General features: G+C 50.1%; 1 protein-coding gene across 2 annotated transcripts in view; it reads right to left on the bottom strand.

The window, feature by feature from the left end:
* Positions 1-25186, bottom strand: part of LOC137313101 (collagen alpha-1(I) chain-like) — a 66547-nt gene extending 41361 nt beyond the window's left edge. For both annotated transcript variants that reach the window (XM_067979348.1, XM_067979349.1), the window contains exons 1-2: positions 25109-25186; positions 12535-12613 (exon numbers count right to left, since the gene is read on the bottom strand). In XM_067979348.1, the coding sequence (XP_067835449.1) occupies positions 12535-12613; positions 25109-25155 (126 nt within the window). In that variant the 5' untranslated portion in view covers positions 25156-25186. The remainder of the gene's footprint in view (positions 1-12534; positions 12614-25108) is intronic.
* Between the last annotated feature and the right edge of the window lie 1444 nt (positions 25187-26630).

Here is a 26630-nt window from a genome sequence, read left to right as displayed (position 1 = left end):
ACAATCCCACACTATCATGTCCAGTCTGTATATGAACACCACAATCCCACACTATCATGTCCAGTCTGTATATGAACACCACAATCCCACACTACATCGTCCAGTCTGTACATGAACACCATAGTCCCACACTACCTGGTCTAGTCTATATGAACACCACAGTCCCACACTACCTGGTCTAGTCTGCATATGAACACCACAGTCCCACACTACCTGGTCTAGTCTGTATATGAACACCACAGTCCCACACTACCTGGTCCAGTCTGTATATGAACACCACAGTCCCACACTACCTGGTCTAGTCTGCATATGAACACCACAGTCCCACACTACCTGGTCTAGTCTGTATATGAACACCACAGTCCCACACTACCTGGTCCAGTCTGTATATGAACACCACAGTCCCACACTACCTGGTCTAGTCTGTATATGAACACCACAGTCCCACACTACCTGGTCCAGTCTGCATATGAACACCACAATCCCACACTACATCGTCCAGTCTGTATATGAACACCACAGTCCCACACTACCTGGTCTAGTCTGTATATGAACACCACAGTCCCACACTACCTGGTCTAGTCTGTATATGAACACCACAGTCCCACACTACCTGGTCCAGTCTGTATATGAACACCACAGTCCCACACTTCCTGGTCTAGTCTGTATATGAACACCACAGTCCCACACTACCTGGTCTAGTCTGTATATGAACACCACAGTCCCACACTACCTGGTCCAGTCTGTATATGAACACCACAGTCCCACACTACCTGGTCTAGTCTGCATATGAACACCACAGTCCCACACTACCTGGTCTAGTCTGTATATGAACACCACAATCCCACACTACATCGTCCAGTCTGTACATGAACACCATAGTCCCACACTACCTGGTCTAGTCTATATGAACACCACAGTCCCACACTATCTGGTCCAGTCTGCATATGAACACCACAATCCCACACTACATCGTCCAGTCTGTATATGAACACCACAGTCCCACACTACCTGGTCTAGTCTATATGAACACCACAGTCCCACACTATCTGGTCCAGTCTGCATATGAACACCACAATCCCACACTACATCGTCCAGTCTGTATATGAACACCACAGTCCCACACTACCTGGTCCAGTCTGTATATGAACACCACAGTCCCACACTACCTGGTCTAGTCTGTATATGAACACCACAGTCCCACACTACCTGGTCTAGTCTGTATATGAACACCACAGTCCCACACTACCTGGTCCAGTCTGTATATGAACACCACAGTCCCACACTACCTGGTCTAGTCTATATATGAACACCACAGTCCCACACTACCTGGTCTAGTCTGTATATGAACACCACAGTCCCACACTACATCGTCCAGTCTGTATATGAACACCACAGTCCCACACTACCTGGTCTAGTCTGTATATGAACACCACAGTCCCACACTGCCTGGTCCAGTCTGTATATGAACACCACAGTCCCACACTACCTGGTCTAGTCTGCATATGAACACCACAGTCCCACACTACCTGGTCCAGTCTGTATATGAACACCACAGTCCCACACTACCTGGTCTAGTCTGTATATGAACACCACAGTCCCACACTACCTGGTCCAGTCTGTATATGAAAACCACAGTCCCACACTACCTGGTCTAGTCTGTATATGAACACCACAGTCCCACACTACCTGGTCTAGTCTGTATATGAACACCACAGTCGCACACTACCTGGTCCAGTCTGTATATGAACACCACAGTCCCACACTACCTGGTCTAGTCTGTATATGAACACCACAGTCCCACACTACCTGGTCCAGTCTGTATATGAACACCACAGTCCCACACTACCTGGTCTAGTCTGCATATGAACACCACAGTCCCACACTACCTGGTCCAGTCTGTATATGAACACCACAGTCCCACACTTCCTGGTCTAGTCTGTATATGAACACCACAGTCCCACACTACCTGGTCTAGTCTGTATATGAACACCACAGTCCCACACTACCTGGTCTAGTCTGTATATGAACACCACAGTCCCACACTACCTGGTCCAGTCTGTATATGAACACCACAGTCCCACACTGCCTGGTCCAGTCTGCATATGAACACCACAGTCCCACACTACCTGGTCTAGTCTGTATATGAACACCACAGTCCCACACTACCTGGTCTAGTCTATATGAACACCACAGTCCCACACTACCTGGTCCAGTCTGTATATGAACACCACAGTCCCACACTACCTGGTCTAGTCTATATGAACACCACAGTCCCACACTACCTGGTCCAGTCTGTATATGAACACCACAGTCCCACACTGCCTGGTCCAGTCTGCATATGAACACCACAGTCCCACACTACCTGGTCTAGTCTGTATATGAACACCACAGTCCCACACTACCTGGTCTAGTCTATATGAACACCACAGTCCCACACTACCTGGTCCAGTCTGTATATGAACACCACAGTCCCACACTACCTGGTCTAGTCTATATGAACACCACAGTCCCACACTACCTGGTCCAGTCTGTATATGAACACCACAGTCCCACACTACCTGGTCTAGTCTATATGAACACCACAGTCCCACACTACCTGGTCTAGTCTATATGAACACCACAGTCCCACACTACCTGGTCTAGTCTGTATATGAACACCACAGTCCCACACTACCTGGTCCAGTCTGTATATGAACACCACAATCCCACACTATCATGTCCAGTCTGTATATGAACACCACAATCCCACACTATCATGTCCAGTCTGTATATGAACACCACAATCCCACACTACCTGGTCCAGTCTGTATATGAACACCACAGTCCCACACTACCTGGTCTAGTCTATATGAACACCACAGTCCCACACTACCTGGTCCAGTCTGTATATGAACACCACAGTCCCACACTACCTGGTCTAGTCTATATGAACACCACAGTCCCACACTACCTGGTCTAGTCTATATGAACACCACAGTCCCACACTACCTGGTCTAGTCTGTATATGAACACCACAGTCCCACACTACCTGGTCCAGTCTGTATATGAACACCACAATCCCACACTATCATGTCCAGTCTGTATATGAACACCACAATCCCACACTATCATGTCCAGTCTGTATATGAACACCACAATCCCACACTACATCGTCCAGTCTGTACATGAACACCATAGTCCCACACTACCTGGTCTAGTCTATATGAACACCACAGTCCCACACTATCTGGTCCAGTCTGCATATGAACACCACAATCCCACACTACATCGTCCAGTCTGTATATGAACACCACAGTCCCACACTACCTGGTCCAGTCTGTATATGAACACCACAGTCCCACACTACCTGGTCTAGTCTGCATATGAACACCACAGTCCCACACTACCTGGTCTAGTCTGTATATGAACACCACAGTCCCACACTACCTGGTCCAGTCTGTATATGAACACCACAGTCCCACACTACCTGGTCTAGTCTGCATATGAACACCACAGTCCCACACTACCTGGTCCAGTCTGTATATGAACACCACAGTCCCACACTTCCTGGTCTAGTCTGTATATGAACACCACAGTCCCACACGACCTGGTCTAGTCTGTATATGAACACCACAGTCCCACACTACCTGGTCTAGTCTGTATATGAACACCACAGTCCCACACTACCTGGTCCAGTCTGTATATGAACACCACAGTCCCACACTACCTGGTCCAGTCTGTATATGAACACCACAGTCCCACACTACCTGGTCTAGTCTATATGAACACCACTGTCCCACACTACCTGGTCTAGTCTATATGAACACCACAGTCCCACACTACCTGGTCTAGTCTGTATATGAACACCACAGTCCCACACTACCTGGTCCAGTCTGTATATGAACACCACAATCCCACACTATCATGTCCAGTCTGTATATGAACACCACAATCCCACACTATCATGTCCAGTCTGTATATGAACACCACAATCCCACACTACCTGGTCCAGTCTGTATATGAACAGCACAGTCCCACACTACCTGGTCTAGTCTATATGAACACCACAGTCCCACACTACCTGGTCCAGTCTGTATATGAACACCACAGTCCCACACTACCTGGTCTAGTCTATATGAACACCACAGTCCCACACTACCTGGTCTAGTCTATATGAACACCACAGTCCCACACTACCTGGTCTAGTCTGTATATGAACACCACAGTCCCACACTACCTGGTCCAGTCTGTATATGAACACCACAATCCCACACTATCATGTCCAGTCTGTATATGAACACCACAATCCCACACTATCATGTCCAGTCTGTATATGAACACCACAATCCCACACTACATCGTCCAGTCTGTACATGAACACCATAGTCCCACACTACCTGGTCTAGTCTATATGAACACCACAGTCCCACACTACCTGGTCTAGTCTGCATATGAACACCACAGTCCCACACTACCTGGTCTAGTCTGTATATGAACACCACAGTCCCACACTACCTGGTCCAGTCTGTATATGAACACCACAGTCCCACACTACCTGGTCTAGTCTGCATATGAACACCACAGTCCCACACTACCTGGTCTAGTCTGTATATGAACACCACAGTCCCACACTACCTGGTCCAGTCTGTATATGAACACCACAGTCCCACACTACCTGGTCTAGTCTGTATATGAACACCACAGTCCCACACTACCTGGTCCAGTCTGCATATGAACACCACAATCCCACACTACATCGTCCAGTCTGTATATGAACACCACAGTCCCACACTACCTGGTCTAGTCTGTATATGAACACCACAGTCCCACACTACCTGGTCTAGTCTGTATATGAACACCACAGTCCCACACTACCTGGTCCAGTCTGTATATGAACACCACAGTCCCACACTTCCTGGTCTAGTCTGTATATGAACACCACAGTCCCACACTACCTGGTCTAGTCTGTATATGAACACCACAGTCCCACACTACCTGGTCCAGTCTGTATATGAACACCACAGTCCCACACTACCTGGTCTAGTCTGCATATGAACACCACAGTCCCACACTACCTGGTCTAGTCTGTATATGAACACCACAATCCCACACTACATCGTCCAGTCTGTATATGAACACCACAGTCCCACACTACCTGGTCTAGTCTATATGAACACCACAGTCCCACACTATCTGGTCCAGTCTGCATATGAACACCACAATCCCACACTACATCGTCCAGTCTGTATATGAACACCACAGTCCCACACTACCTGGTCCAGTCTGTATATGAACACCACAGTCCCACACTACCTGGTCTAGTCTGTATAGGAACACCACAGTCCCACACTACCTGGTCTAGTCTGTATATGAACACCACAGTCCCACACTACCTGGTCCAGTCTGTATATGAACACCACAGTCCCACACTACCTGGTCTAGTCTATATATGAACACCACAGTCCCACACTACCTGGTCTAGTCTGTATATGAACACCACAGTCCCACACTACATCGTCCAGTCTGTATATGAACACCACAGTCCCACACTACCTGGTCTAGTCTGTATATGAACACCACAGTCCCACACTGCCTGGTCCAGTCTGTATATGAACACCACAGTCCCACACTACCTGGTCTCGTCTGCATATGAACACCACAGTCCCACACTACCTGGTCCAGTCTGTATATGAACACCACAGTCCCACACTACCTGGTCTAGTCTGTATATGAACACCACAGTCCCACACTACCTGGTCCAGTCTGTATATGAAAACCACAGTCCCACACTACCTGGTCTAGTCTGTATATGAACACCACAGTCCCACACTACCTGGTCTCGTCTGTATATGAACACCACAGTCGCACACTACCTGGTCCAGTCTGTATATGAACACCACAGTCCCACACTACCTGGTCTAGTCTGTATATGAACACCACAGTCCCACACTACCTGGTCCAGTCTGTATATGAACACCACAGTCCCACACTACCTGGTCTAGTCTGCATATGAACACCACAGTCCCACACTACCTGGTCCAGTCTGTATATGAACACCACAGTCCCACACTTCCTGGTCTAGTCTGTATATGAACACCACAGTCCCACACTACCTGGTCTAGTCTGTATATGAACACCACAGTCCCACACTACCTGGTCTAGTCTGTATATGAACACCACAGTCCCACACTACCTGGTCCAGTCTGTATATGAACACCACAGTCCCACACTGCCTGGTCCAGTCTGCATATGAACACCACAGTCCCACACTACCTGGTCTAGTCTGTATATGAACACCACAGTCCCACACTACCTGGTCTAGTCTATATGAACACCACAGTCCCACACTACCTGGTCCAGTCTGTATATGAACACCACAGTCCCACACTACCTGGTCTAGTCTATATGAACACCACAGTCCCACACTACCTGGTCCAGTCTGTATATGAACACCACAGTCCCACACTACCTGGTCTAGTCTATATGAACACCACAGTCCCACACTACCTGGTCTAGTCTATATGAACACCACAGTCCCACACTACCTGGTCTAGTCTGTATATGAACACCACAGTCCCACACTACCTGGTCCAGTCTGTATATGAACACCACAATCCCACACTATCATGTCCAGTCTGTATATGAACACCACAATCCCACACTATCATGTCCAGTCTGTATATGAACACCACAATCCCACACTACCTGGTCCAGTCTGTATATGAACACCACAGTCCCACACTACCTGGTCTAGTCTATATGAACACCACAGTCCCACACTACCTGGTCCAGTCTGTATATGAACACCACAGTCCCACACTACCTGGTCTAGTCTATATGAACACCACAGTCCCACACTACCTGGTCTAGTCTATATGAACACCACAGTCCCACACTACCTGGTCTAGTCTGTATATGAACACCACAGTCCCACACTACCTGGTCCAGTCTGTATATGAACACCACAATCCCACACTATCATGTCCAGTCTGTATATGAACACCACAATCCCACACTATCATGTCCAGTCTGTATATGAACACCACAATCCCACACTACATCGTCCAGTCTGTACATGAACACCATAGTCCCACACTACCTGGTCTAGTCTATATGAACACCACAGTCCCACACTATCTGGTCCAGTCTGCATATGAACACCACAATCCCACACTACATCGTCCAGTCTGTATATGAACACCACAGTCCCACACTACCTGGTCCAGTCTGTATATGAACACCACAGTCCCACACTACCTGGTCTAGTCTGCATATGAACACCACAGTCCCACACTACCTGGTCTAGTCTGTATATGAACACCACAGTCCCACACTACCTGGTCCAGTCTGTATATGAACACCACAGTCCCACACTACCTGGTCTAGTCTGCATATGAACACCACAGTCCCACACTACCTGGTCCAGTCTGTATATGAACACCACAGTCCCACACTTCCTGGTCTAGTCTGTATATGAACACCACAGTCCCACACTACCTGGTCTAGTCTGTATATGAACACCACAGTCCCACACTACCTGGTCTAGTCTGTATATGAACACCACAGTCCCACACTACCTGGTCCAGTCTGTATATGAACACCACAGTCCCACACTTCCTGGTCTAGTCTGTATATGAACACCACAGTCCCACACTACCTGGTCTAGTCTGTATATGAACACCACAGTCCCACACTACCTGGTCTAGTCTGTATATGAACACCACAGTCCCACACTACCTGGTCCAGTCTGTATATGAACACCACAGTCCCACACTGCCTGGTCCAGTCTGCATATGAACACCACAGTCCCACACTACCTGGTCTAGTCTGTATATGAACACCACAGTCCCACACTACCTGGTCTAGTCTATATGAACACCACAGTCCCACACTACCTGGTCCAGTCTGTATATGAACACCACAGTCCCACACTACCTGGTCTAGTCTATATGAACACCACAGTCCCACACTACCTGGTCCAGTCTGTATATGAACACCACAGTCCCACACTACCTGGTCCAGTCTATATGAACACCACAGTCCCACACTACCTGGTCCAGTCTATATGAACACCACAGTCCCACACTACCTGGTCTAGTCTGTATATGAACACCACAGTCCCACACTACCTGGTCCAGTCTGTATATGAACACCACAATCCCACACTATCATGTCCAGTCTGTATATGAACACCACAATCCCACACTATCATGTCCAGTCTGTATATGAACACCACAATCCCACACTACATCGTCCAGTCTGTACATGAACACCATAGTCCCACACTACCTGGTCTAGTCTATATGAACACCACAGTCCCACACTATCTGGTCCAGTCTGCATATGAACACCACAATCCCACACTACATCGTCCAGTCTGTATATGAACACCACAGTCCCACACTACCTGGTCCAGTCTGTATATGAACACCACAGTCCCACACTACCTGGTCTAGTCTGCATATGAACACCACAGTCCCACACTACCTGGTCCAGTCTGTATATGAACACCACAGTCCCACACTACCTGGTCCAGTCTGTATATGAACACCACAGTCCCACACTACCTGGTCTAGTCTGTATATGAACACCACAGTCCCACACTACCTGGTCCAGTCTGTATATGAACACCACAGTCCCACACTACCTGGTCCAGTCTGTACATGAACACCACAGTCCCACACTGCCTGGTCCAGTCTGCATATGAACACCACAGTCCCACACTACCTGGTCTAGTCTGTATATGAACACCACAGTCCCACACTACCTGGTCTAGTCTATATGAACACCACAGTCCCACACTACCTGGTCCAGTCTGTATATGAACACCACAGTCCCACACTACCTGGTCCAGTCTGTATGAACACCACAGTCCCACACTACCTGGTCCAGTCTGTATATGAACACCACAGTCCCACACTACCTGGTCCAGTCTATATGAACACCACAGTCCCACACTACCTGGTCTAGTCTATATGAACACCACAGTCCCACACTACCTGGTCCAGTCTGTATATGAACACCACAATCCCACACTATCATGTCCAGTCTGTATATGAACACCACAGTCCCACACTACCTGGTCCAGTCTGTATATGAACACCACAGTCCCACACTACCTGGTCCAGTCTGTATATGAACACCACAGTCCCACACTACATCGTCCAGTCTGTATATGAACACCACAGTCCCACACTACCTGGTCTAGTCTGTATATGAACACCACAGTCCCACACTACATCGTCTGGTCTGTATATGAACACCACAGTCCCACACTACCTGGTCTAGTCCATATATGAACACCACAGTCCCACACTACCTGGTCTAGTCTATATGAACACCACAGTCCCACACTACCTGGTCCAGTCTATATGAACACCACAGTCCCATACTATCTGGTCCAGTCTGTATATGAACACCACAGTCCCACACTACCTGGTCTAGTCTATATGAACACCACAGTCCCACACTATCTGGTCCAGTCTGTATATGAACACCACAGTCCCACACTACCTGGTCCAGTCTGTATATGAACACCACAGTCCCACACTACCTGGTCCAGTCTGTATATGAACACCACAGTCCCACACTACCTGGTCCAGTCTATATGAACACCACAGTCCCACACTACCTGGTCCAGTCTGTATATGAACACCACAGTCCCACACTACCTGGTCCAGTCTGTATATAAACACCACAGTCCCACACTACATCGTCCAGTCTGTATATGAACACCACAGTCCCACACTACCTGGTCTAGTCCATATATGAACATCACAGTCCCACACTACCTGGTCTAGTCTATATGAACACCACAGTCCCACACTACCCAGTCTAGTCTATATGAACACCACAGTCCCACACTATCTGGTCCAGTCTGTATATGAACACCACAGTCCCACACTACCTGGTCCAGTCTGTATGTGAACACCACAGTCCCACACTACCTGGTCCAGTCTGTATATGAACACCACAGTCCCACACTACCTGTTCCAGTCTGTATATGAACACCACAGTCCCACACTACCTGGTCCAGTCTATATGAACACCACAGTCCCACACTACCTGGTCCAGTCTGTATATGAACACCACAGTCCCACACTACCTGGTCCAGTCTGTATATGAACACCACAGTCCCACACTACCTGGTCCAGTCTGTATATGAACACCACAGTCCCACACTACCTGGTCCAGTCTATATGAACACCACAGTCCCACACTGCCTGGTCCAGTCTGTATATGAACACCACAGTCCCACACTACCTGGTCCAGTCTATATGAACACCACAGTCCCACACTACCTGGTCCAGTCTGTATATGAACACCACAGTCCCACACTACCTGGTCTAGTCTGTATATGAACACCACAGTCCCACACTACCTGGTCGAGTCTGTATATGAACACCAATCTCCTGGACCAGTTTCGAGAGCCAAAGGGGGTCGGAGAGGAATTTCCCAGATTTCTTCCCCCCCCCAAATTGGTTTTTTAATCTCGATTTTTCGCCTCTCCCAGGAGATCACATGATGTGGGGGTGGGGAGCGTATATATTGTGATATCACGATTGGGTGGGACAGGCTGGATGGACCAGAGGGTCTTTTCCTGTCCGTCATTATAGGGTGAGATGAAGTCGGGTGGGAGGAGCATAAACACCGGCACGGTGTCGAGTTTACAGCACAGGGCTGAATGGCCTGTTCCTGCGCTGTAAACTCGACATAAGTCTCTGTGAGGGCTCCCGTGGCCCCTAAAATGGCGGAGCAGGGTCAGGGGGCCAAATGGCTGACTTTTGTTGCTAAGAGAAATCTGGTGCAAGAGTGCCGCTCGCTGGTGGTAAGTGGCATCGCACGTCTTTTATGAGGGCTCAATCGTTGTTGACTATTTATATTTTGGCTGATTTCCCCACCACCCCCATCTTCTGGAGGTGCTGACCTCTCGCTGGGGTGGGGGCACGGGTTCCATTTTCCAGTAACTCCCTCAAGTGCCCCCCCCCCCCCCCACCACTCCTCAGCAGGTCGAAGCCGGGACAGAGGGCAGGGTATTCGACCTTGGGGAGTGTGCCCAACCCTTCGTCATTCCCAGGAAGGTGGGGGGGAGGGGGTGGCTGATCACCGGATAGTGATCAGGTGCCGCGAGACCCAATTGTAACCGCCCCCTCACCCCCCCCCCCCCCACCAAACGCCCATACCCCCCCCCCCGGCTGGGATCAGTTAACTCAGCACAGACCGGGCCGCGGGTGGTGCCCTGGGACCTTCCTGCTCTGTGTGGGGCTCAGTATCTCACTGGGCAGGGCATCTACCCACAGAAGTAATGATGAAGTTCACTCAGTGTTTTGTGGGTTAAAGGGGTGCAGCTGGTTAGCAACGGGCTTCTCCAAACTGCAACCTTGAGGCTTTAGTTAGGAGGAGAGACTAAGAGGAACTGGGGCTCGTTCCATTAGGACAGAGAAGGTTAAGAGGAGAGCTAACAGAGGGGAAAGGGCGGAGGAATGGGACTAAGGGGGAGAGCTCTTTCAGAGAGAGAGATGGCACGTGGGCGATGGGCCGAATGGGGAAAGGGCAGGGGAATGGGACTAAGGGGGAGAGCTCTTTCAGAGAGAGAGATGGCACGTGGGCGATGGGCCGAATGGGGAAAGGGCAGGGGAATGGGACTAAGGGGGAGAGCTCTTTCAGAGAGAGAGATTGCACAGGGGCGATGGGCCGAATGGGGAAAGGACACGGGAATGGGACTAAGGGGGAGAGCTCTTTCAGAGAGAGATGGCACAGGGGCGATGGACCGAATGGGGAAAAGGCAGGCGAATGGGACTAAGGGGGAGAGCTCTTTCAGAGAGATGGCATAGGGACGGTGGGCCAGCCCATTTGACGCACTGAGCTCGCTGGTTCAATGTAAACGAGACCCGGCCCTCAAAAATGACTCTGGCCTCCTTGCCTCGGGAATGGTCTCAACCGGGGCTCAGTGGGTCTCACTCTCGCCTCTCTGAGTCAGAAGGTCGTGGGTTCGAGCCCCACTCCAGAGACTCGAGCCCCATAATCCAGGGCCACCACCTCTGGTGCCAGTACTGAGGGAACGCTGCACCGTCGGAGGTGCCATCTTTCGGATGAGGCGTTAAACCGAGGGCCCCGGCTGCCCCTCACGGGTGGACGTAAAAGATCCCACTGGAAGAAGAACGGGGGGAGTTCTCCCCCGTGTCCCGGGGCCCAATATTTATCCCTCAACCAACATCACTAAAAAAACAGATTAACCAGACATTATCACATTGCTAATTGTGGGATCTTGCTGTGCGCAAATTAGCTGCTGCGTTTCCCTACGTTACAACAGTGACTACACTTCAAAGAAATAAGTACTTCATTGGCTGTAAAGCGCTTTGGGATGTCCTGAGGCCATGAAAGGCAATGTAGAAATGCAACTCCTTTCTTTCCATGACCGAAAGTCAAAAGCCATCCCGACCGTCTCAGTCCGAACATGGCCTTGCTTGGTGGATGAAAATGGCCGCTGGCAAAATCTGCCCCATCAATAGGGGGCCACTGTGTGAACTCTTGAATAAATTCCGATCTTACCCTATAGTCGGTGTCTATTCTGCGTTGGACCTCCCTCATGTAGGTACTGTCTGTGATGGATGTGTTTCTCCGGTAACCACTGAGGGTGGAGGGAGAAAAACCAGTGAGAAGCCAAAAGATAAGTCAGAGCTTGTGAGGTACACAGAATTACAAAGCATCCTACAGCACAGGAACAGGCCATTCGGCCTATGCTCCACACGAGCCTCCTCCCTCCCTACTTCATCTCACCCTATCAGCATATCCTTCCGTTCCTTTCCCCCTCATGTGTTTATCGAGCTTCCCCTTAAATCCATCTCCACTATTCACCTCAACGACTCCTTGTGGGAGCGAGTTCCACATTCTCACCGCTCTCTGGGTAAAGAAGTTTCTCCTGAATTCCCTATTGGATTTATTAGTGACTATCTTATTTTATGGCCCCTCGTTCTGGTCTCCCCCCACAAGTGGAAACATCTTCTCTACGTCTACTCTGTCGAACCCTTTCATAATTTTAAAGACCTCGATCAGGTCACCCCACAGCCTTCTCTTTTCCAGAGAAAAGAGCCCCAGCCTGTTCAGTATTTCCTGATAGTTAGAACCTCTTAGTGCTGGTATCATCTTTATAAGTCTTTTTTACACTTTCTCCAGTGCCTCTCGATCAGGACTGTGTACAATGGAGTTAGAGCCTGTGGTTCAGGACTGTGGGGGTCTCACAGTGAGACCTGTCCCTGTGTATAATGGAGTTAGAGCCTGCGGTTCAGGACTGTGGGGGTCTCACAGTGAGATCTGTCCCTGTGTGTAATGGAGTAAGAGCCTCTCAATCAGGACTGTGGGGGTCTCACAGTGAGACCTGTCCCTGTGTACAATGGAGTTAGAGCCTGCGGTTCAGGACTGTGGAGGTCTCACAGTGAGATCTGTCCCTGTGTGTAATGGAGTAAGAGCCTCTCAATCAGGACTGTGGGGGTCTCACAGTGAGACCTGTCCGTGCATAATGGAGTTAGAGCCTATGGTTCAGGACTGTGGGGGTCTCACCGTGTATAATGGAGTTAGAGCCTGCGGTTCAGGACTGTGGGGGTCTCACAGTGAGACCTGTCCGTGTATAATGGAGTTAGAGCCTGCGAGTCAGGACTGTGGGGGTCTCACAGTGAGACCTGTCCCTGTGTATAATGGAGTTAGAGCCTGCGGTTCAGGACTGTGGGGGTCTCACAGTGAGACCTGTCCCTGTGTATAATGGAGTTAGAGCCTGCGGTTCAGGACTGTGGGGGTCTCACAGTGAGACCTGTCCCTGTGTATAATGGAGTTAGAGCCTGCGGTTCAGGACTGTGGGGGTCTCACAGTGAGACCTGTCCGTGTATAATGGAGTTAGAGCCTGCGGGTCAGGACTGTGGGGGTCTCACAGTGAGACCTGTCCCTGTGTATAATGGAGTTAGAGCCTGCGGTTCAGGACTGTGGGGGTCTCACAGTGAGACCTGTCCCTGTGTATCATGGAGTTAGAGCCTGCGGTTCAGGACTGTGGGGGTCTCACAGTGAGACCTGTCCCTGTGTATAATGGAGTTAGAGCCTGCGGTTCAGGACTGTGGGGGTCTCACAGTGAGACCTGTCCCTGTGTATAATGGAGTTAGAGCCTGCGGTTCAGGACTGTGGGGGTCTCACAGTGAGACCTGTCCCTGTGTATAATGGAGTTAGACCCTATGGTTCAGGACTGTGGGGGTCTCACAGTGAGACCTGTCCGTGTATAATGGAGTTAGAGCCTGCGGGTCAGGACTGTGGGGGTCTCACAGTGAGACCTGTCCCTGTGTATAATGGAGTTAGAGCCTGCGGGTCAGGACTGTGGGGGTCTCACAGTGAGACCTGTCCCTGTGTATAATGGAGTTAGAGCCTGCGGTTCAGGACTGTGGGAGTCTCACAGTGAGACCTGTCCCTGTGTATAATGGAGTTAGAGCCTGCGGGTCAGGACTGTGGGGGTCTCACAGTGAGACCTGTCCCTATGTATAATGGAGTTAGAGCCTGCGGGTCAGGACTGTGGGGGTCTCACAGTGAGACCTGTCCCTGTGTATAATGGAGTTAGAGCCTGCGGTTCAGGACTGTGGGGGTCTCACCGTGTATAATGGAGTTAGAGCCTGCGGTTCAGGACTGTGGGGGTCTCACAGTGAGACCTGTCCCTATGTATAATGGAGTTAGAGCCTGCGGGTCAGGACTGTGGGGGTCTCACAGTGAGACCTGTCCCTGTGTATAATGGAGTTAGAGCCTGCGGGTCAGGACTGTGGGGGTCTCACAGTGAGACCTGTCCCTGTGTATAATGGAGTTAGAGCCTGCGGTTCAGGACTGTGGGAGTCTCACAGTGAGACCTGTCCCTGTGTATAATGGAGTTAGAGCCTGCGGGTCAGGACTGTGGGGGTCTCACAGTGAGACCTGTCCCTATGTATAATGGAGTTAGAGCCTGCGGGTCAGGACTGTGGGGGTCTCACAGTGAGACCTGTCCCTGTGTATAATGGAGTTAGAGCCTGCGGTTCAGGACTGTGGGGGTCTCACCGTGTATAATGGAGTTAGAGCCTGCGGTTCAGGACTGTGGGGGTCTCACAGTGAGACCTGTCCCTATGTATAATGGAGTTAGAGCCTGCGGGTCAGGACTGTGGGGGTCTCACAGTGAGACCTGTCCCTGTGTATAATGGAGTTAGAGCCTGCGGTTCAGGACTGTGGGGGTCTCACCGTGTATAATGGAGTTAGAGCCTGCGGTTCAGGACTGTGGGGGTCTCACAGTGAGACCTGTCCCTGTGTATAATGGAGTTAGAGCCTGCGGTTCAGGACTGTGGGGATCTCACAGTGAGACCTGTCCCTGTGTATAATGGAGTTAGAGCCTGCGGTTCAGGACTGTGGGGGTCTGACAGTGAGACCTGTCCGTGTATAATGGAGTTAGAGCCTGCGGGTCAGGACTGTGGGGGTCTCACAGTGAGACCTGTCCCTGTGTATAATGGAGTTAGAGCCTGCGGTTCAGGACTGTGGGGGTCTCACAGTGAGACCTGTCCGTGTATAATGGAGTTAGAGCCTGCGGGTCAGGACTGTGGGGGTCTCACAGTGAGACCTGTCCCTGTGTATAATGGAGTTAGAGCCTGCGGTTCAGGACTGTGGGGGTCTCACAGTGAGACCTGTCCCTGTGTATAATGGAGTTAGAGCCTGCGGTTCAGGACTGTGGGGGTCTCACAGTGAGACCTGTCCCTGTGTATAATGGAGTTAGAGCCTGCGGGTCAGGGCTGTGAGGGTCTCGGGGTAATGCAAGATTGACATTATAATTAGTAGGTGAAGTACTCTGTAAAGATGCATCAGCGTAGAGCTCAAATGGATATGGGATCGACCGACAGGCTGAAACATAATGAAAGGATTCAGGTAATGATTGTACATCAGTGATGAGCTCTCCTCAGCTCCCAGGTTTGATCCCAGCCTGGAGCTCACTCTTAGGTACTTGTTATTCTGTTATCAGCTGAGCTTCGAGTTGCTGGGTCAGTTTGGTTTGAAAGATTATAACTAACGCTTCTTCAATTTCTCATCTACTTCTTTTAATATCCTGGGGTGGAAACCATCAGGTCCTGGAGATTTATCTGTCTTAAGTCCCATTATTTTCTCCATTACCATTTTGAACCCAATAAGTTCCTCCCCTTGATTTATTTTTAGTTTCCCTTCTATCACTGGTATTTTAACCTCTTTCTCTACTGTGAAAATGAATACAAAGTACTCGTTTAATAAATCTGCCACTACCTTGGGATGTTTTACTAGGTTAAATAAGAACATAAGAACATAAGAAATAGGAGCAGGAGTAGGCCAGTCGGCCCCTCGAGCCTGCTCCGCCATTTAATAAGATCATGGCTGATCTGATCCTAACCTCAAATTTAAATTCATGTCCAATTTCCTGCCCGCTCCCTGTAACCCCTAATTCCCTTTACTTCTAGGAAACTGTCTATTTCTGTTTTAAATTTATTCAATGATGTAGCTTCCACAGCTTCCTGGGGCAGCAAATTCCACAGACCTACCACCCTCTGAGTGAAGAAGTTTCTCCTCATCTCAGTTTTGAAAGAGCAGCCCCTTATTCTAAGATTATGCCCCCTAGTTCTAGTTTCACCCATCCTGAGGAACATCCTCACCGCATCCACCCATATGGTTGTTGTTGTCTTTTACTATATCACCTGCGTCGATCTTCAATGTACCCACATCACCCTGAGCCATTCTCTTACTCTTAATATATGAAAAATGTTACTTATGTTACTTGTAAGTTTTTTTTATCATATTTCCTTTCTGCAGCTCTTAACGTTTCCTTTGTGTCCCTTTGTCGTTTCCTATATATCACTGGCACTCACTGCCTGAGAGGGTGGTAGAGGCAGAAACCCTCTACTCATTTAAAGAGTGCCTGGACGTGCACCCGAAGAGCCGTGACCTGCAGGGCTACGGACCAAATGCGGGAAAGTGGGATCAGGCTGGGTGGCTCGTTTCTCAGCCGGCGCAGACACGATGGGCCGAATGGCCTCCACCTGTGGCGTAAATTTGCTATGATTCTATGATTCACCCAGTCCTCTGGATTACCACTTACCTTGCCATTTGTGCGAATCACTTTATTTAGCTTTATACTGCGTCTTACCTCACCTGCTGACCGTGGTTTCTTGACCGTACAAGTTAATTCTGGCGTGGTCCTCATTACTAAGTCTAGTTCCCTTGTGGTTCTAAAACATATTGTTTCAGAAAACTGCCCTGGATATGCTCTATAAATACATTGCCTTTACCACTTGAGCTGTTTTGCATCTCCCAGTCGATGCAAAAATTAAAATCTCCCATCCTAACCACTTTGCCTTTGCTACATGCTTCTCTGATCTCCGTATTTATATATCTCACACTACATCACTGCTGTCAGGGGGTCTGTAGACAACTTCTACCAGTCTTGCGTGCTTTGCTCTCCCTCTCTCTCTGTCCGTCTGTCTCTATCTATCTCGGTCTCTCTATCTCTCTGTCTCTCTCACTGTGTCTGTCTCTCTCGCTCTGTCTGTCTGTCTCAATCTCTCTCGGTCTCTCTCTCTCGGTCTGTCTCTCTCTCGGTCTGTCTCTCTCTCGGTCTGTCTCTCGCACTCTCTCTTTCGTGGTCTGACTCTTAGTATGTGTGTGTCTCTCTCTCTGTCTCTCTCGGTCTGTCTCTCTCCCTCTCGCTCTCTCTCTTGGTCTGTGTGTGTGTTCTCTCTCTCTCTCTCTGTCTCTCACTCTCTTGGTCTGTGTGTCTCTCTCTCTGTCTCTCGCTTTCTCTCTTGGTCTGTGTGTCTCTCTCTCTCTGTCTCTCGCTCTCTCTCTTGGTCTGTGTGTGTCTCTCTCTCTCTCTCTCTCTCTGTCTATCGCTCTCTCTCTTGGTCTGTGTGTGTGTCTCTCTCTCTCTCTCTCCCTCTCGCTCTCTCTCTTGGTCTGTGTGTGTGTTCTCTCTCTCTCTCTGTCTCTCACTCTCTTGGTCTGTGTGTCTCTCTCTCTGTCTCTCGCTCTCTCTCTTGGTCTGTGTGTCTCTCTCTCTCTCTGTCTCTCGCTCTCTCTCTTGGTCTGTGTGTGTCTCTCTCTCTCTCTCTGTCTCTTGCTCTCTCTCTTGGTCTGTGTGAGTGTCTCTCTCTCTCTGTCTCTCACTGTCTCTCTCTCTGGGCATGATTTTAAAAGTTGGGGGTGGGGGGCCATTCAAAATCACAACCATTTCAGACCTACCCCCAACCCACCCATTTCCAGTTTCCACTGGTGGGGGTGTAGGTAGACGAAGGGCGGGTGACCAACCTGCTCCCAGGAGGTGGGTTGGTGATTTAAACCTTTCAAGGAGGCTGCGAGCCTCCAATTTTACACAGTATCCAATTTCAACCCCTGGGGGCCGGGATTCCTTCACGCCATGTGAGAGGAGGCGAGAAGGCCCAAGACTAACGGGTAAGTGCCTTTCTGGCACAGCTTGTGGGCCGAGAAGAGCAGCAGTGCTTCCCCTTGGCCCAACAAGCTTACCTGCAATGACCTCCAACGATCACGGAGCCCCCCGCCCCGATCTCCGACCCCCCCCCCACCATGATCGCGGAACCCCCCCACGAACTCCAACCCCCCCACAACGATCGTGGACTCCCCCACCCCAATCTCCGATTCCCCCCCCCAACGATCATGGACCCCCGATTCAACCGCCCAATGATCGCGGACCCCTGATTCCCCCCTCCTAATGATCATGGACCTCCGCAATGACCACCAATCCCGATACTGTTGGGGAAAAAAATCAGATTGAGGAAAGGCACAGTGATTTTAGAACCAGCAATACGCGTTCCCAGTGTCTGCTTTGTTTTTTGTTTTGTGTAAAGATTATTAAATGTTGGAAATTATTAAATGTTGGCGTTCAGAGGGATTTGGGTGCCCTCGTACATGAAACACACAAAGTTAACATGCAGGTACAGCAAGCAATTAGGAAAGCAAATGGCATGTTGGCCTTTATTGCAAGGGGGTTGGAGTACAAGAGTAAGGAGGTCTTACTACAATTGTACAGGGCTTTGGTGAGGCCTCACCTGGAGTACTGTGTACAGTTTTGGAATCCTTATCTAAGGAAGGATATACTTGCCTTCGAGGCGGTGCAACAAAGGTTCACTAGATTAATTCCTGAGATGAGAGGGTTGTCCTATGAGGAGAGATTGAGTAGAATGGGCCAATACTCTCCGGAGTTTAGAAGAATGAGAGGTGATCTCATTGAAACGTATAAGATTCTGAGGGGGCTTGACAGGGTAGATGCTGAGAGGTTGTTTCCCATGGCTGGAGAGTTTAAAACGAGGGGGCATAGTCTCAGGATAAGGGGTCGGCCATTTAGGACTGAGATGAGGAGGAATTTCTTCACACAGAGGGTTGTGAACCTTTAGAATTCTCTACCCCAGAGGGCTGTGGATGCTCAGTCATTGAGTATATTCAAGACTGAGATCGACAGATTTCTGGACTCTAAGGGAATCAAGTGATATGGGGATCGGGCGGGACAGTGGAGTTGAGCCATTATCTGATTAAATGGCGGAGCAGGCATGAGGGGCCACATGGCCTACTCCTGCTCCGATTTCTTACGTTCTTAAAACCGCATTATTTTGGACAATAGAAATTTCAGTTACTGGGGGAAAAAATGGCAGACGAAATATTTTTCAAAAGATATTTTTGGTGATTGTATTGGTTCACTTTCTTTTCAAATTATTAATACCTCCCGCCTCTAATGGGCATTCAGGACTGGCTGTTTTCAGAAGTTTCTCATTGGCAGTTTTCCAGCTACTCTCCTTGCTTTTCATTCGTACTTTGATGCTGTTTTATTTTAAGCCAGTCAACGAAGCACCACGGCAAAAACGTGACAACATGAAGTAAGTGTGACGAACAGGAAATGAAAACTGGACACAAGGCAATTAGGTGTCAGCCGTGGCTCAGTGGGGTCTCACCCTCGCCTCTGAGTCAGAAGGTTGTGGGTTCAAGTCCCCACTCCAGAGACTGAAACACAAAATCTAGGCTGACACTCAAGTGCCAGTACTGAGGGAGTGCTACACTGTCGGAAGTGCTGTCTTTCAGATGAGACATTAAATTGAGGCCCCTCTCGGGTGGAGGTAAAAGATCCCACGGCCACTACCGGAAGAAGAGCAGGGGGAGTTCTCCCCTGGGGTGTCAAGGGCCAATATTTATCCCTCAACAAACATCACTAAAAAAAACAGATTATTTGGTCAGATTGCTGTTTGTGGGACCTTGCTTTCCGCAAATTGGCTACATTTCCTACATTACAACAGTGACGACACCTCAAAAGTCCATTGGCTGGAAAGTGCTTTGGGACGTCCTGAGGTCGTGAATAGGCGCTATATAAATGCAAGTTCTTTCTTTTTTCACATTACATGTCAATCGCCTTTGACGTTGCACACAAGGAGTCAAGAACGAATGTACTCTTTAGGTGACCTTGGGTGCACAGGACATATTTGAGTCCCCATTTTGAAGTCATACATTCCGTCCTTGTATTTTTTTTAACATAATACTTTTCCTTTAGAAGCGAGCCTTTGGCTAAGTGCTGGTGTTCCGGCCTCTGAGTCATCAAGGGTTGGGTTCGGGCCCCACTCCAGACAGCCCCAGGGAGCGGAGACCTAAGTGCCGGCTCTGAATTTTTTTTTATTCGTTCATGGGATGTGGGCATCGCTGGCGAGGCCGGCATTTATTGCCCATCCCTAATTGGTCGGGAAGGTGGTGGTGAGCCGCCTTCTTGAACCGCTGCAGTCCGTGTGGTGAAGGTTCTCCCACAGTGCTGTTAGGTAGGGAGTTCCAGGATTTTGACCCAGCGACGATGAAGGAACGGCGACATATTTCCAAGTCGGGATGGTGTGTGACTTGGAGGGGAACGTGCAGGTAGTGTTGTTCCCATATGCCTGCTGCCCTTGTCCTTCTAGGTGGTAGAGGTCGTGGGTTTGGGAGGTGCTGTCGAAGAAGCCTTGGCGAGTTGCTGCATTGCATCCTGTGGATGGTACACACTGCAGCCACGGTGCGCCGGTGGTGAAGGGGGTGAATGTTTAAGGTGGTGGATGGGGTGCCAATCAAGCGGGCTGCTTTGTCCTGGATGGTGTCAAGCTTCTTGAGTGTTGTTGGAGCTGCACTCATCCAGGCAAGTGGAGAGTATTCCATCACACTCCTGACTTGTGCCTTGTAGATGGTGGAAAGGCTTTGGGGAGTCAGGAGGTGAGTCACTCGCCGCAGAATACCCAGCCTCTGACCTGCTCTTGTAGCCACAGTAATTATGTGGCTGGTCCAGTTAAGTTTCTGGTCAATGGTGACCCCCAGGATTCAGCGATGGTAATGCCGTTGAATGTCACGGGGAGGTGGTTAGACTCTCTCTTGTTGGAGATGGTCATTGCCTGGCACTTGTCTGGCGCGAATGTTACTTGCCACTTATCAGCCCAAGCCTGGATGTTGTCCAGGTCTTGCTGCATGTGGGCACGGACTGCTTCATTATCTGAGGGTTTGCGAATGGAACTGAACACTGTGCAATCATCAGTGAACGTCCCCATTTCTGATCTTATGATGGAGGGAAGGTCATTAATGAAGCAGCTGAAGATGGTTGGGCCAAGGACACTGCCCTGAGGAACTCCTGCAGCAAAGTCCTGGGGCTGAGATGATTGGCCTCCAACAACCACTACCATCTTTCTTTGTGCTAGGTACGACTCCAGCCACTGGAGAGTTTTCCCCCTGATTCCCATTGACTTCAATTTTACTAGGGCTCCTTGGTGCCACACTCGGTCAAATGCCGCCTCGATGTCAAGGGCAGTCACTCTCACTCACCTCTGGAATTCAGCTCTTTTATCCATGTTTGGACCAAGGCTGTAATGAGGTCTGGAGCCGAGTGGTCCTGGCGGAACCCAAACTGAGCATCGGTGAGCAGGTTATTGGTGAGTAAGTACCTCTTGATAGCACTGTCGACGACACCTTCCATCACTTTGCTGATGATTGATAGTAGACTGATGGGGCGGTAATTGGCCGGATTGGATTTGTCCTGAATACTGAATTGGACGTCCAGCTGGGCTACTTGCGTCTGATGCTACTTGCGTCCATTATCTCAAAGGGTGGGTTGGGCTCTTTAGCTTTGCTTGCAGCCCACCTCGGAGAAGGTACTCTGAAGATAAAAACTGAGAGGAAGGCAACCTCAGCTACTCTCCCCCAGTAAGCGGCTCAAGAATCTCAAGCGTGAGACTTGAGATACGATTAGGGCAGAACGCTGCGGCAGACTTTTATCTTACATTTGCATTACGCTTGTCTTATATTCAAAATTATGAGGGGTTTTGATAAGAGCTCATGGAGAGAAGCTGTTTCCACTGGCAGGAGGGTCGGTAGCCAGAGGACGCAGATAATTGGCAAAAGAACCGAGGGGAAATGTTGATGAGGAAATGTTTTCTTTACGCAGCGAGTTGTGATGATCTGGAACGCGCTGCTTGAAAGGGCGGTGGAAGCAGATCCAATAGTAACTTTCAAAAGGGAATTGGATAAATATTGCAGGAATAATTGCGGGCGGGGCGGGGGGGGGGGAAAGAGAGGGACTAATTGGGTAGCTCTTTCAAAGCAGAATGGGCCGAATGGCCTGATTCTATGCTGTGTGATTCTATGATTATTATGTATGGCAATTTGAGAAGCAGAGGACACCAAAGTTTCTCTGCAGTATAGGCACGACAGATTACATAGAATTACACAGAATGTACAGCACAGAAACAGGCCATTCGGCCCAACTGGTCCGTGCCGGTGTGTATGGTCCACACGAGCCTCCTCCCTCACCTGCTTCATCTCACCCTATCAGCCAACCCTTCTATTCCTTTCTCCCTCATGTGTTTATCTAGCTTCCCCTTAAATGCATCTATGCTTCTGGGGGAAGTTTAGTTTAGCTTGGCGTGCCACTAGGGGTTAGGAATAGGATCCATTCTGTGCTGAGCCCATGGGTGCCCCAATGAACCTGAATTTATTTTTGCTGCATGGGGTATGCAAGTTACCTCCAATTGTGGGTACTGGGGTGGACCCTCCTCAGCCACCGAGGGGTACTGGGGAGCGTTCTCCGGTCGTCCTGTGAGGCCCGAATCCCGTTACCGTTGCATTGTGGCAGATTCAGGAAAGTTCTCCCCACTCCCTCCGCCCCCAGGGCCAGCCTAAGAACATTAGAAACAGGAGGAGGGCCATTCAGCCCCTCGAGCCTGCTCCGCCATTCAATGAGATCACGGCTGATCTGTACCTCAACTCCATTTACCTGCCTTTGCTCCAAAACTGAAGGCAGTTCTCCAGCTCTGTACAATTGTCGCGTAACTTCCTCCTCTTTGTATTCCAGCCCTCTTTGAGATAAAGGCCAACATTTCATGAGCCCTTTTAATTGCTTTTTGCATCTGTCTACTATCCTTAAATAACTTGGACTCCCAAATCTCTTTGCTCCTCTACCGTTCCCAGTATGCTGGGGTTAGGTGCCAAGCCCATCTTTGGTGGCTGAGATACGAATTAAGAGCAGGAGTAGGCCGTTCGGCCCCTCGAGTCTGCTCTGCCATTTGATAAGATCATGGCTGATCTGATTGTGACCTCAACCCTACTTTCCCGTCTACCTTTGACTCCCTTGTTAATCAGGAATCTATCGAACTCAGCCTTAAAAAATATTCAATGACCCTGCCTCCACCGCTCTCTGGGGAAGGGAGTTCCACAGACTCACGGCCCTCTGAGAGAAAAAATTTCTCCTCATCTCCATCTTAAATGGGAGTCCCCTTATTTTTAAACTGTGGCCCCCTAGTTCTAGTCTCTCCCAGAAGGGGAAACTCAGCATCTACCCCTTCAAGTCCCCTCAGGATCTTATATGTTTCAATAAGATCACCTCTCATTCTTCTAAACTCCAGTGTATACAGGCCCAACTTGTCCAACCTTTCCTCATAAGATAACCCCCTCATCCCAGGAATCAGCCAAGTGAATCTTCTCTGAAATGCCTCCAAAGCAACTATGTCCTTTCTTAAATAAGGAAACCAAAACTGCACACAGTATTCTAGATGTGGTCTCACCAATGCCCTGTACAACTGTAGCAAAACATCTCGACTTTTATATTCCATTCCCCTTGCAATAAATGACAATATTCCATTTGCCTCCCTTGCTGTATCTGAATACTAACTTTTTGTGATTCGTGTACTAGGACACCCAGATCCCTCTGTACCTCAGAGTTCTGCAATCTCTCTCCATTTAAATAATACACTGCTTTTTCTATTCCTCCTGCCAAAGTGGACAAGTTCACATTTTCACACATTATACTCCATCTGCCAAGTTTTTGCCACTCACTTAACCTATCTATATCCCTTTGCAGACTCCTTATGTCCTCGTCACAACTTACTTTCCTACCTACCTTTGTGTCATCAGCAAATGATACCTTGGGTGACAAGCCCTTCTTTGGTTGCTGTGGGGCACCCTTGGGTGCCCAGCCCCTCTTTGGTTGCTGTGGGGCACCCTTGGGTGCCCAGCCCCTCTTTGGTTGCTGTGGGGCATCCTTGGGTGACAAGCATTTCTTTGGTTGCTGAGGGGCACCTTTGAGTGCCCAGTCCTCCTTTGGTCACTGTGGGGCACCCTTGGGTGCCCAGCCATTTGGTTGTTATGGGGCACCCTTGAGTGCCCAGCCCTTCTTTGGTCACTTTGGGGCACCCCTGGGTGCCTAGCCATTTGGTCACTGTGGGGCACTCTTGAGTGCCCAGCCATTTGGTCACTGTGGGGCACTCTTGGGTGCCCAGCCATTTGGTCACTGTGGGACACCCTTGAGTGCCCAACCATTTGGTTGCTATGGGGCACCCTTGGGTGCCCAACCATTTGGTCACTGTGGGGCACTCTTGAGTGCCCAGCCATTTGGTCACTGTGGGGCACTCTTGGGTGCCCAGCCATTTGGTCACTGTGGGACACCCTTGGGTGCCCAGCCATTTGGTCACTGTGGGACACCCTTGGGTGCCCAGCCATTTGGTCACAGTGGGGCACCCTTGTGTGCACCCAATGCCTATGAATTATGCTGTTCGGTGTTCAGTTAAGTCACCCCCCGGTTGAGGGTGCAGGGACGCCCCGGCCCTTGGGTGCTCGTTACCTGTGGCTGGGTGGCCCATCTCCTGGCGCCCACCTCCTCCCTGCCATTTCCAGTTGCGCCCACCTTCTCCGAGCGGGTCTCCTTGGAAACCGCGTCACTCAGCGTCTCCCCGGGAGACCACGCCGGCGGGCCCCGCCCACCCTGACCGGCTTCGGCCAATCGCCCGCGCTGACAGGCTTTGACTGACAAGCAACGTGAGGGGACGTGACCCCACCCCCCCTACACGCACCTTACGCCGCGCGCCCAGGTCGCCATGGAGACGGCGCTCCGACCCGCCGCCCCCCCCCCCACCTTTCTCCAACTGCCGGGCTGCGCGCGCCCGGCTTTTGAATGGCGTCTCCATGGAAACGGTCCCGAGCCGCGCGTGCGTAGACCGGCTCACGGCGCAGTCCCTCATGGCGACGACCCACTCGAAGCAAAAAAAAAAGAAAATGCTGGAAACACTCAGCAAGTCAGGCTGTGGAGAAAGAAACAAGAGTCGACGTTTCAGTCTCGATGACTCCCCCCTCACCACCACCACCCGTCAGAAGTTGAGGATTAAACAGTTTTTAAGCAAGTACAGAGCCCAGGGAGAGGGAGGGAAGAAGAGATTAAATGGCAAAAGGGATGATGGTGCGAGGCAAGGAGGGTGGTAATGGGAAAGGGGGAATGGGAATGGGAAAGGGGGAATGGGAATGGGAAAGGGGGAATGGGAATGAGACAAGGAGGGTGGTAATGGGAAAGGGGGAATGGGAATGGGAAAGGAGGGTGGTAATGGGAAAGGAGGGTGGTAATGGGAAAGGGGGACTGGGAAAGGGGGAATGGGAAAGGGGGAATGGTAATGGGAAAGGGGGCATGGTAATGGGAAAGGAGGGAGGTAATGGGAAAGGGGGAATGGGAAAGGGAAAGGAGGGTGGTGATGGGAAAGGAGGGTGGTAATGGGAAAATGGGAATGGGAAAGGGGGCATGGGAATGTGACAAGGAGGGTGGTAATGGGAAAGGGGGAATGGGAATGGGAAAGGGGGCATGGGAATGAGACAAGGAGGGTTGTAATGGGAAAGGGGGAATGGGAATGAGACAAGGAAGGTGGTAATGGGAAAGGGGGAATGGTAATGGGAAAGGGGGCATGGGAATGGGACAAGGAGGTGGGAATGGGAAAGGGGGCAATGGAATGGGACAAGGAGGGTGGTAATGGGAAAGGGGGCATGGTAATGGGAAAGGGGGCATGGTAATGGGAAAGGGGGAATGGTAATGGGACAATGAGGGTGGTAATGGGAAAGAGGGCATGGTAATGGGACAAGGAGGTGGTAATGGGAAAGGGGGAATGGGACTGGGAAAGGGGGAATGGGACTGGGAAAGGGGGAATGGTAATGGGAAAGGGGGAATGGTAATGGGAAAGGAGGTTGGTAATGGGACAAGGAGGTGGTAATGGGAAAGGGGGAATGGAACTGGGAAAGGGGGAATGGGACTGGGAAAGGGGGCATGGGAATGGGAAAGGGGGCATGGGAATGGGACAAGGATGGTGGTAATGGGAAAGGGGGAA

Source organism: Heptranchias perlo, unplaced genomic scaffold, assembly GCF_035084215.1.
Source record: "Heptranchias perlo isolate sHepPer1 unplaced genomic scaffold, sHepPer1.hap1 HAP1_SCAFFOLD_440, whole genome shotgun sequence".
Classification (NCBI taxonomy): Eukaryota; Metazoa; Chordata; class Chondrichthyes; order Hexanchiformes; family Hexanchidae; genus Heptranchias; species Heptranchias perlo.
Note: the sequence above shows the minus strand (reverse complement) of the source record. Positions and strands in the feature narration are given on the sequence as shown.